The 11450-nt window shown below is 39.8% G+C and overlaps 2 protein-coding genes across 2 annotated transcripts; both read right to left on the bottom strand.

Annotated features, from left to right (window-relative positions):
- Positions 1–394: 394 nt before the first annotated feature.
- On the bottom strand, positions 395–3046 carry LOC309891297 (uncharacterized protein; the record flags this gene model as incomplete). The annotated part of the gene is given in 3 exon segments (XM_082785662.1): positions 395–1052; positions 1054–1633; positions 3033–3046. Coding segments are annotated over 3 exon segments (669 nt in total). The 3' UTR covers positions 395–977.
- Positions 3047–3076: 30 nt separating this feature from the next.
- LOC309891298 (ubiquitin carboxyl-terminal hydrolase 42-like) lies at positions 3077–9706 on the bottom strand (the record flags this gene model as incomplete). Its single annotated transcript, XM_082785663.1, has 12 exons — positions 3077–3793; positions 4001–4142; positions 4606–4706; positions 4901–5041; positions 5419–5530; positions 6449–6531; positions 7063–7133; positions 7290–7357; positions 7562–7664; positions 7824–7934; positions 8531–8731; positions 9478–9706. The coding sequence occupies 12 exons, from the start codon at positions 9704–9706 to the stop codon at positions 3077–3079; spliced, it is 2079 nt and encodes a 692-aa protein (XP_082641789.1).
- Between the last annotated feature and the right edge of the window lie 1744 nt (positions 9707–11450).

The raw sequence follows: 11450 nt of genomic DNA on the forward strand, positions 1-11450 counted from the left end.
GGCCATTCAAAACTGGGAAAAAAATAGTCTACCAAGTGGGGTTTTTTTTTGATTTGATAATAAATCTGCAGACTGTTAAGTCATCAAGCACTTCAAGACTGTTTGAAATAATCTCGAGATTAATATAAAAGGAATTCCTCACACACGCTGCGGCCGCTTACCTTTAGTATAGTCGTTGGATGCGATGGAGCAGTATTTCTTGCTTTCGCCTGCACTGGAAGTCTTCCCTTCCTTGTAAGGTTGTTTACTGCTCTCACTTCTGCATTACTGACATGAAGAGCCATCTGGAGGATGGCATTCTTCCTTCTTCTCCCGCATTATCTTCTGGAAACGAGGATCTAAGTGTTCCAAGGAGCCTTTCGCTTTCCTGGTGTTTCTCCTTTTTCTTCTTTTTCTTCTCCTTTTTCTTCTTTTTCTTACGCTTGCGATTGGCATTGTCAAAGCGGAGCGCACAGAAACACAAATCATGAAGTCTGAAAGAAACATGCAAGTTAAAAAGGGAAAAAAAGATGTGGCACTTGTTGCCTATATGAAACCTGATTTATTTTACCACAGGTGATGATTTGCAGCATGTCAGCTATTTTGTGGTGCTTTGTGCACACGCAACTTACTTTAGATGCAGCAAACTTAAGCCGTCAGATTGAAGGACCATAGGTCCTGGTTTGTACACAGATCATTAACAACGGCTAGCTCTGGAATACGTGCAAGCAGAAAAAATCTTTTAACCTAATCTGGAATGGTGTACGGATGTGATTCGAACTATGTGGTCCAAAGCTAGTGCTCTGACACAATTCAGCAAGAGCTTTCCTGTCTTCACTGATCAACCTAACAACATGATCCCCAGCCAGCTGGTGCTATCTAAATAACTTAGAAACCACCAGGAAAAAAAAAAAAAAAAAAAAAAAAAAAAAGGAAGACATGAGAAGCACCCAGAAAAGAATTAGGATAAAAAATGCGGAGTATGCTGGAATCCTTGCTTACTTGGAATCCTTCTCTCCATCTTTATCCTTAGACTTCTTTTTCTTCCAGAACTTGTGATATTTTTGCATTTTTTTCACCACCTACAAGCTCCTTTTCTATCTTTCTGTCTTTCCTTTCTATTTCACTTTCACTACCTTCTGCACGGGTATATTTTCTTTTTCTGTTTCCTTCTGTTTCAGTTTTCTGGCGACAGTTCTCCAAATGAGCTGACACAGGTGGAAGCGCATGTCTTTCACGAGAATGTCTTCTGGAATGTTGCTGAGGTACCGAGCAACGATGCAAGTCTGCTCGGGGTGTGCCAAAGCGACGTACATCTTCCTCTCTCAAGAGGGAACCGTGAGGCCATCCGCTTTTGTAATGATAATGCTTATGTGACCTGCTGTAGTAAGTTGCAGTCGATCTGTCAAAGGCTGAATCGCCGTGAGAGAACTTTCTCTCTCTACTGTCTCCTGTCGCATGAGGTGAATAGTAATCCTTGTAATAGCCACATCTTTCCCATCTCCGTGCTTCGTCTCGATAGTATCTTTCTCTGCTCCAACTTCTTTCCCCTTTGGATCGGTAGTACCTATTGCTACCTTGTTCTGATCTTCCTCCGCTGCCAGATCTGTACTTTGAATATTTGACTGCTCTTCTGCCATTCTCAGGGCTGTTTCTTTCACGAGGGAAAGATCTGTACCTGCTTCCCTCCCAGTACTCCTGCTTGTGACTCTTTTGCTCAACAAATTCCACGCTCAGAGAACACCTCCTCTTGCTGGAAGGACCTGCTTTTTGACTCTCCTTCTCTTCACTAGGAGCATGTTCCCTCTTGCTTCGGTAATGCTCTTTCTCAGTGGTTTTAGTCTTGTCCTTTGTATCTTGGCATCTATCTGCAATAGCTAAGGAAGAAAGATTGTTAGAGCTACATTCAGTGTCAGACTCGAGAGAGGAAGTTTGCCGCAATTTCTCACCAGGCTCAGAAGAGTCTTTGCCGTACAAAACATTTTCTTTTGAAATGAGGTCACGTTCTTTTGGTCTTCTTGCTTTCTCCTTGTCTCCACGGTCATCACATTGGTACTGGGCGAGGTATTCATCATTCCCAGGAGATTTCGGAGGTTCCACAACACTGCATAAAATAAAAACCCATTTCTCACTTCTGCTGAAGGACGTGAATATTAAGAGTAAAACCTTCCAACGTCGAGCAAACAAACAAAAACCTCCGGACTACAGGAACGCTCGCAAAGATATGCCATTTAGAAACCTCTCCTGTGATTAGGACACCTTCTTCAGCTCCCAGAGAAAGTGCTTTTTCCCCTCTTGCTTCTGAAGCCATTGCACTAAAAAAGCAAACGCATCTGTCTCCTTCCACCTGCTGCTCTGAGAAAAAAGGCATAGGGGCGAGCGGGGAACAGCCAGTGTTTCTCCAGACAGTGGAGAAAAATGGAAAAACATTCTATAAAGGAACACAAGTTCTCCTTGAGGCACCAACCTGCATCAGAGTGATATGCTCAGTGCTGATCATTAGTTCTGTTCGTGACACTGGACACACAGTATGGAATTGTACTAATTTAAATCCTTCCATTAAATACTATTAGTAGACAGATAAAACTGTAACGAAGTTCCATAAAGTCTTGTCTTAATCAGACTGTGCTCATTTTACCTCATTTCCTCTGACAAGCTGTTCAGCTGGCTGGCTCTGAAGGACTCCGTGATGACTTCTCGATTGACTGAAGGCATAGCTCCAGGCATCTGCAATTAAAACGCACAAGTCAGCAGACAAAAAAATACTATTTGTAGTAGTACTGAGGACTAGTCTTGTCAGAATGTCTCCATTAAATGGTAAGCAAGACCGCTGTGAGTTGTATGCATTATCTACACTTCAAAGATAACCCCAACTCACCCCCCAAAATCTACTTTAGGAAACTTAGGAATTTTTATCTCAGCTGAGCTTAAGTTGACAAGTTCTAATGTAAGCTCAGGTCTGCAAATTCTAAGGGGATAATACCACAAAGCCTTACGATCACATGTGTGCTGTGTTTTCTCAGTATTTCACCTGAATTAGGAACACAATAAACACTCCCGAATACATCGTAGGTGAGAAATTCTCGATGGAGCAAATCTATGTTTCAAGCAATCCATTTGTTTTAGAAAAGAACATCTCAGAAGGTTTAACAGGTTCAACTCGGCAAGTGGAATCATCAAGTTTCAGTCCGTTTTCTTTAGATTCAGTAACTAACCTAATAGCACCATTTAGTGAATCTGTTTTTGGCAGCTCATGCTGGGATCTTCCTTTGTCAGCATTCTGACAGGAAGAATCGGAATGCTGCAATGTACGGACTACCTTTCCAACCAAAATTCCATTAGAGGACATTGCATTGCATTTCAAATTCCTTTGAAATAAGCCCTTTGACTCCTCCTCAGATTTTCCTGAAGATTCTGCACCATAAGGGACTGTGTTATCAGAGCTGAGTTTAGGATTTTCATTCACTGTTGGCTCCACAAAAATTTCATCAGAAACTTTTTTGTTTGTTTGCATTTGCTTCATTTGCATTACCGAATTTGTAATTGTGGATGAAGGAACAGCCTGGTAGAGATCTTCATCCTCCACAGCACTGCTAAGAAAGTCAGGCTGTGACACAGTCTGACGAGCAGGCAATTTATTGTGAATACTGATGGTGATCTTCTGTTTTCTTGACGTATCAGTCATTGAAGGCCTGGTAATTGCCTGGTTTTGAACACAGGCCATTGGTGGTGCTGAAGATGGCCTTTTTAGGGTGACACCAGTGGTCTTTGTGTCCTCTTTTATGGATCCATTTCCATTTAAACGGCTTGAATTCTGTATTTAAAAAGAAGAAATTGCAAGATGGATTAACGCAAACACTGCATGTAACATTTTGAAACACAAAACTCTCCTACTGAGTGTTTCTACAAATGGTCTTAACACCTAAAAAGATGCTTAAAACCAAACAAAAAACCCCACACCAAACCCCAAACCCACTAGCAGTTTGGTGCCGTTATCTGCCCTCCCGCTTCCCTGAATTACCTTAATCATATGAGGAAGAAGTCGTGGTCCCAGAAATCCAGCCTGCTTACTATTAGCCCCCTGCTGACCAGGAGGGAATGAACAGGGATAAGATGGTGCTGGCAAGTAAAACGCACGTTCTCCAAGTGTCAAATCATAGCGCCTTCAGAAAAGAGCAGTGATCGTAGTTTAGTTTTTCTTTCAGCCTACTCTTGGATTAAATCCCATCCTATCATTTTAGAGGAACAGCTCATACGATATGGAAGCCTTCTCTACAGAAGGCTTCGCCAAGACTACAGACTGAAAAGTAGAGAACAGTCTTCCTACTAAGACTATCACTTGCACAGCAATAATTCATTCTTACACCACAGATGACCTTCATTTCTCTCCTTCTCTAAAGTAGCCAGCTACAGATAACACATAGATAGCAATTTACACAAGTGCTGCAGTTTAAGGCCAAGCAACAAAAGATAATAAACGACACAGAGAATTTCAGGTTAGACAGAACTGAATTAGACAAATAATAATCTTCTCCTGGGATAGCAAGAAAAACACTTGCAAAACAGAAAAATATCAATAACAGGAAAGTAAATCTCTTCTGAACACAATTTAAGATTTGTTATTACCTGATATAAAAAAGTATGTAAGCTTGCTGACCAAGAACTCTTTTAATGTCAGTACGCACTACTTTAGCATCATTCATCTGATACCAAAGTCCATTACCAGCCTGCAAATAAAGACAATGATTTCTTTAGGTGAATTGCACGTTTTCCAATTGAAATCACGGATAGGAACAAAATACACACATGTCAAATAAAAATATAATGAAATCTTTTTCCCTAGAAACAGTAGCTGCTAGTCATGCTTTAATTGGTTTGCCAGCACAACCTTTACCCTGTTAGAAATGCTGTTGACTTCTACCTTTACATAGCATATATAGTGTCCTGAGTGACAGCTGACACCGTGATGTACCAGCACCGCATATAAGGCATAGAGCAGTGGTTCTCCCATTGACTGCGACATGTAGGCTCTCAGGTCCAAATACTCCGGATATTTCACCTCCTAAAGAGACATCAAGAAGATAGAAAAATTATCCCAGAGTACTTCGTGGACTAGCCAGAGAAAAACACTTCCAAAAAACACAGACTAGAATTGATTTCTAGAATATATTTCTAGAATATATTTCTTGATTCACTACAAATAAGTCTTCCCATAAACAACGGTTAAGACTAGAAGTTGCAGAGAACTGTTTCCTGATGAATCAGCCTTCTCAGAGGAAAGCATATGCTTCTTGTCAAGCGGGAACTTTATTGATATTAAGAGAAAGAATAAGCCATAGTCGTTAGTCTACAATTATTGTCTGAAAATATTAACAACTTTCAGCTTTGGGGGATGTCCCATTACACAATGATATAGTTGCATTACAGTGGTAAATATACCTTGTTGATCTTTCCACCTGTGAAATCTGCAAATCTTTTCAGTGATATTGTGAGAACCTTGGAAGAACGGTGTATGGTAAACCTCTTGGATGCAGGAACCATCTTTTTACACCTTAAAACCAAGCAGAGATAAGTGTTTGAAGGCATCTTCTTTTTTCGCCCCCAAAACAAACTCCTTTTAATGTCTCACGCATGCCTATGCTATTTGAATGATATTTACTTGCATAATAGGTTGGTCTTTTTTCTTTTCATAAACCCATGCACTGCGTGTCAGGTTTGTTAATACACAGAAGAAGGTCAATTTTCCCAACAACTCAGAGCATAGCGGGAACAGGAATCTCTCACAAAAGGGTATGACCAGGTTGGATGGCAAGGTACCATTTCTTGGTCTACAAAAGTGGCTATTTGAACTCCAATCCTGGATACATTCTTTCAGCTTTCAAGGGAAATACAAATACTGAAAGCGGAACGAGAGAGCCTTGGTCCCCAGGGCTAGAAATTGCAAATAATCTCCAACATAGGTCGACTATCAACATCAAAAATACAACAGAAGCACATGGTCATTCTACAGGAGGGAGACATTTAACAGTAGGAAGTCTTCATGTACTGAGCTTGTCTGGAAAGACACTGAAACCATCTGCCATCCTTTGAAACAAAATAGTTCAGTTTGACACATTGCCCGCTCCAAGGTAGGACCTACGGTGTAAGCAGTGAAAATTAGCCACTAGCCCAGAGAACAACGGAAACTGGGCAGTTTACATCAAGAAAAGTACTGTCGAGAGCTAATAAATAGAAAGAACAAAAGTAGCTCTTTTTGAATTCTGATGGCAAAATACAAGCCAGAGAATTGCAAACCCATAGGGAATGCCTATGAACAAGACTTCCCCCCTCCAAGGAAACAAAAATCCAAGTCTTTTATAAACTTCCACAAAACTTGTAAGTAGATCCAAAGTTTAGAGGTAGTCCAACAGAGTCATGCAACATAGAAAACTGACATCTAGGATTAAGACCTAATTCGTCAAAATCTTACTCGCTACATTTATAGCAATTCTCTCCATCCAGCTCTTCAGGTTTCACAAAGAGTTCCAGAGCTCTGCTAACAGACGAAACCGCCTAGAGCAGCGAGAAAGAAGAGCGCAAAGTCACCGTAATTCAGAATTCCAGAGACATACTAGTAGTTTATAAGAGAATCTTACTAACATACTCAAGCGATCTACTAGGAGCACTGTGAAGAAGGAGGCAGAAAGAGCATGCTCAGCATTGACCTCACCTGGAAGGCATTTGACTTTGGAACAAATACTTTTCCAGTAGCCTAGACAGCATCTACAGTGTGCTTTGTCATCAATACTGGGGACAAATTCATCAGTCTAACAATTAGATGTATATTGAGGTAGAACAACAAAGAAGTAGGACAGCATTATAATTTTTGCAGAAAGAGAATTCTTTCCCCTTAAACCCAATGCAAATGTGGAGACTATTTACATGGGTTCCACGGAAGGACAAAGTCCAATCCACTTCCTTAGCACCACCAAGCTCTTACGTTTTAACATTATATGTGGTTTGGTTTTTTAAGTTAAACAAGTTTAATTTAGAAAGTTATGCATGTACTTAAACATCATGAATTATATTTAGAAAACATCTTACCTTTATATCCAAAGTGATATCAAGAAATGCCTCATACGTATCCGAAACTGCTTTGCAATTCAAGCACTTCACTGGAAACAAAATATAAATGCTTAACATTATGTGAAGGAGACTAACTGTCCAAATTCAAGTTGTTGACAGATACTACTTTAGACAAACTACAGACTGCTTTACTACCGACAAAAGACACAGATCAGTTCTAAGGACAGGAATATTTTTTCAAGTACCTCTCGATCTTAGAAATCCTCCAAATATTTGATGAATGATGGTGGTAGCTTGAGAAGATCTGTCCAATCTGGAAATAAATTATAATCAGACCTCAGAAGATTTAAGGCACAGAATTAACTCTTCAAAGAGTTTGATGAAAACCAAGGATGATGTAGACTTGCGTTGCTGATAGTAAATAAGGCACTAAAAGGTGCTAGAGATCATTTCTGAGAGTAAATAAAGGACTAGAAGGTGCTAGAGAATGTATGAAAGTGAACTTGTTTATGCTTACTCGGTGCTTCCGTTCAAGCACGCTTCCTGCATAGCATCAACAGTATAGCGCAAGAACTCGTGTGCGTCTTCTTGACTGCCAAAACGGAAATGTTGTCCTATTCCTAAATAAGAAGATGATAGTATTGACCTCATTTAAAAATGAAATCATTCTTGTATTTCTAAAATCTCTCTTCATTGGAGTGTTAAAACCACTTAGACACATCAAATAATTATTTGAAGATTACAAGCTATCGAAAAGAAACACATCTGAAGCCACTTACGACTGAGATTACTGATAACATGCGTAGGCTCGATGGCATCAACAGTGCAACGCAGGGCCTGGTTAATGTGAGTCTCCATCGTGCACATCATGCAAAAATCTTGTTCACGACCTGAAGAGTGAAAGAGCAAAGCATCCCAGTCCAGCGAAATATCCAGAACTACAAACATCTAAGTACAATTTAAACTATAGATACAATATCCACTCTCCTTGCTACATTCTATTCTCCCAAGATGCCAATGTCCCAACAGTCTTGTAACATTTCATTTCACACAACTTGACAGAAGAAAAATATCCACTAAGCCTGTATTCAAATGCATGTTGTGATGAGAAATCTAAAAGACTACTGCAAAGTCGCAGTTGTAAAGGCTGACAGGAATGTGAACTCCACAGGCTGCAAAATGTATTACTCTCTAAAATTACTACCAAATGCATTACTGTCCAATGCACTTCATTATTCCCATGAAGCAATAAATAATCCTTTAATAAACAAACAAACAAACAAACAAACAAATAACTAACTAAATAAATAAAACATGGTGCATTAATTGCGCTCCATATGCTATTCGGAGCCCACTGCTAATACAGTGCTCAAAGCCAGCTGCTACAGGTAAAATCAGGCAAATAAGCTTATCTCACAGAATCACTGCTGTTCTTTCACCTTCAGAGCTATCCAACAGATTCAAAATACTGTTAGAAAGTACTCACATGACTGGCTGTGCTCAAGAGAAAGCATGTAATTGGCAAGTGGGGGTGTGTAGGTCAAACACTGTAGAGTAGCATTAAGAAAACATGTGTTGCCAAGATTGTACAGGCCAACTCCAACACTTTGTGTTTCTCGCCAATCCATACAAATCTTCTCAGGTGGAAAAAGAATGCTCTGTGGCGGAGCAATTCCATCATTAACGACTGCAAGAAAGTTAAATTTAAAAAGAGATCTTGTTTGTTTGTTTCGAAGAAAGGTATTTAAAAAAATACTATTCTGCAGGAGCACCTAGAGGAGCTAGCTACAATCCAAACCAGAAAAACTTATTGCAGACAGCTTTAATACCACCAAATTCAAATTGGCTGGTCAACACAATGTTTTGGGGAAAAAAAAAACAAAAACAAAAACAACTTTAGTCAACCATTTTAATTTTTCTAAGGCAAGGCTAACTGCCATTCTGTTTGTAGCACCTAATGCCAAGTTCCTCTCCATCTATAATCTTTAACCTGATTAACTCAACTACTGTTTTTTTCCTTATTATAACTTAAACCACAAACTTAGACTTGAAATTATACGGTAAAAACGTAAAAACTAGGAACTAGGAATGACGGTACCCCTACAGATACCAGATCTTTTCCTGAGCAATGTTATCCTTCAAAAAACCTGTGAAAAATGGAAGCTGTGAATAGCAACAATCAAACACTTTTCTCTGCAAAACAGAAAAGACATGGAGGAATCTGTGCATTACAAAAAGCTCCCCGTATTTCTCTGTTGACTGTAAATATATCAAAATTAATTTCTGTACATCAGTCACTTCAGTTGCCTTAGGGGATTCGCTTTTGAAGTCTTTCTTCACAGTAGTCCCCTTCTCTATCAGTGCAACAAGTAAGAACTGCATTTTCTACTTTTGCTTTGAAGACAATGGAGGCAGGATAGAACGCACACTTACTTAGATCTCTTGGGGCAAAAGCCTTAGATTTTTCAGATGATCTACAGTAAATAGCACCTCCACGTCCTTGGGCCACAGAGACTTGGCTTGAATCTTCTGCAGGCACTATCCGGCCCCAGTTGGCGGTGCGTGACATCAGTATTTTAGGACTTGGTTTCTTGGATTTGCCAGACCGCCTTGAAGAGGGCTTTTTAGGCTTTGAAGATTTGGGCTTCTTAGCTACGGTCATTGTTCACATCTGCGACAGAGACAGAAGTTCTGGTTGACGTAAGACTATCAAGAAGCACTCCAAGAAGAAAAGAGTAACAGAAGTCCTGTCACTTAATCTCAAAGAAACAGCCTTAAGAACTAAATCGCTGGTATGAATGATTTAAAAAGAATCCCCAAACTAAACACACAAAGTGAAAATTTCCATCTAAACTCTATCAGTATTACTTTTCGCTTCTGCAGAACTAGTGGCTGATGCCATTTCTTTCCCTTCCGTAGGATTTTAATCCATTACAACTCTGGAGTCTTTTTAATATAAAAATGTAGAAGACATTCTCTGAGGGGAATCAGTTATTTATTGATTTCCGGAGTTGCGCAATTATCTGTTAATTAGTACCTATGATCTAATAGATAATTGTTGCAATTATCTATTGCTGGCATTAGTAACGGAACACTATTACTTCACTGCCTGCGTTTTTCTGTTTCGTCTGCACAAAGGTACCCAGAACTCACTGCTACTTTTCTTCTGTCTTTCCAGGGCTCGCCCTCTACCTCACTGTCTACTGCACCAGTCATGAGGGGTTTGTTGTGATTCTATAATGAGCCTAGCTTTTAAATACACCTTTCATGGGCGTCACTTGGTGATAGCAAGTTAATCTGTGAGGGCTCCTCAGTCTACATCATGCGGTCGCTTTTTCCAGGTGAAAAAGCGGAGCTGTAAGTGGCAGTACACCAAAGCCCTGGCATGCTGAGATCCAAGAGGAGAGATGTTTGGCCCTCCTTTTCACTCCTGGGAACCATATACCTCAAAACCCACAGAGGATGGGCTATATCTCAGAGAAATCTTCGGAAAGGAGAGCATGAAGAGCATGTTTGCAAATTTATTTCTCCCTGGGCTTCTTCTGCTTCTCCAAGAAAGACGAGTTTGAATATAACTTTGGCAGCAGTACTTCTGGTGTTTTACTCCTACCACATTTAGAACTCCTACGACAAACTGAAAAGTTAGACTAAAAAGCAGCTCTTTCCGTTCTCCTTTCTAAAGTTGCACGCTTTCCTCATGCAAAACAACAGGGGAATGTAAGCTAGAAACGGAAATGCTGAATGTAAAACAAAACAAAACAAACCTCAGCCCTCCAGGACAAAAGCCAATAACTGCTACAAAGTCCTTTTTAAAATGCTGATTAGGTTTCAAGGTGATACCACTTTAAATAAGCGTAGTTGTGTGTCCATAGGCAGAAGCTGAATAATGACAGGATGAACTTCTATACTTCATGTTTTGTTACTGTCTTACTGTAGCACACAGGGACTTGTTACCTTTAGGGAAACCACTAACCTCATGGAGGGTTTAAAACATAAGCTAGTTTGTTATACCAAAATGACGGAGAGAACAAAGCATAAAGTGCTTTCAGATTTCTAGCACGCCTTGATTGCTGTCCATTAAACTTCAGACACGTTAAACAAAACACAGTAAATAAGAAAACTCCTAGTCCCACAGCTGGCAAATTGTGTGCAGAGGTTGTAATTAGAACTTTTTTGCCTTGACGTTTTACATTTAAAATTGATTTTAAATCCATTCTATACACACTTTCCATTCCTGAAAAAACAATACGCAAACCTGACAAATGCATTTACATGAGAAATGAAGTCGTCCTTGTCCGATTGGAAGACTAAGGTGACAGCTCCTGGGCTCAGGGATAAGCTCCGATCTTCACCAGTGACAGCTCCTTTTTTAGGATTGAAAGGGAAAATGTTTCAGCAACACATTG

Source organism: Aythya marila (assembly GCF_965140915.1).
Source record: "Aythya marila genome assembly, contig: HAP1_HAP1_SCAFFOLD_176, whole genome shotgun sequence".
NCBI lineage: Eukaryota > Metazoa > Chordata > Aves > Anseriformes > Anatidae > Aythya > Aythya marila.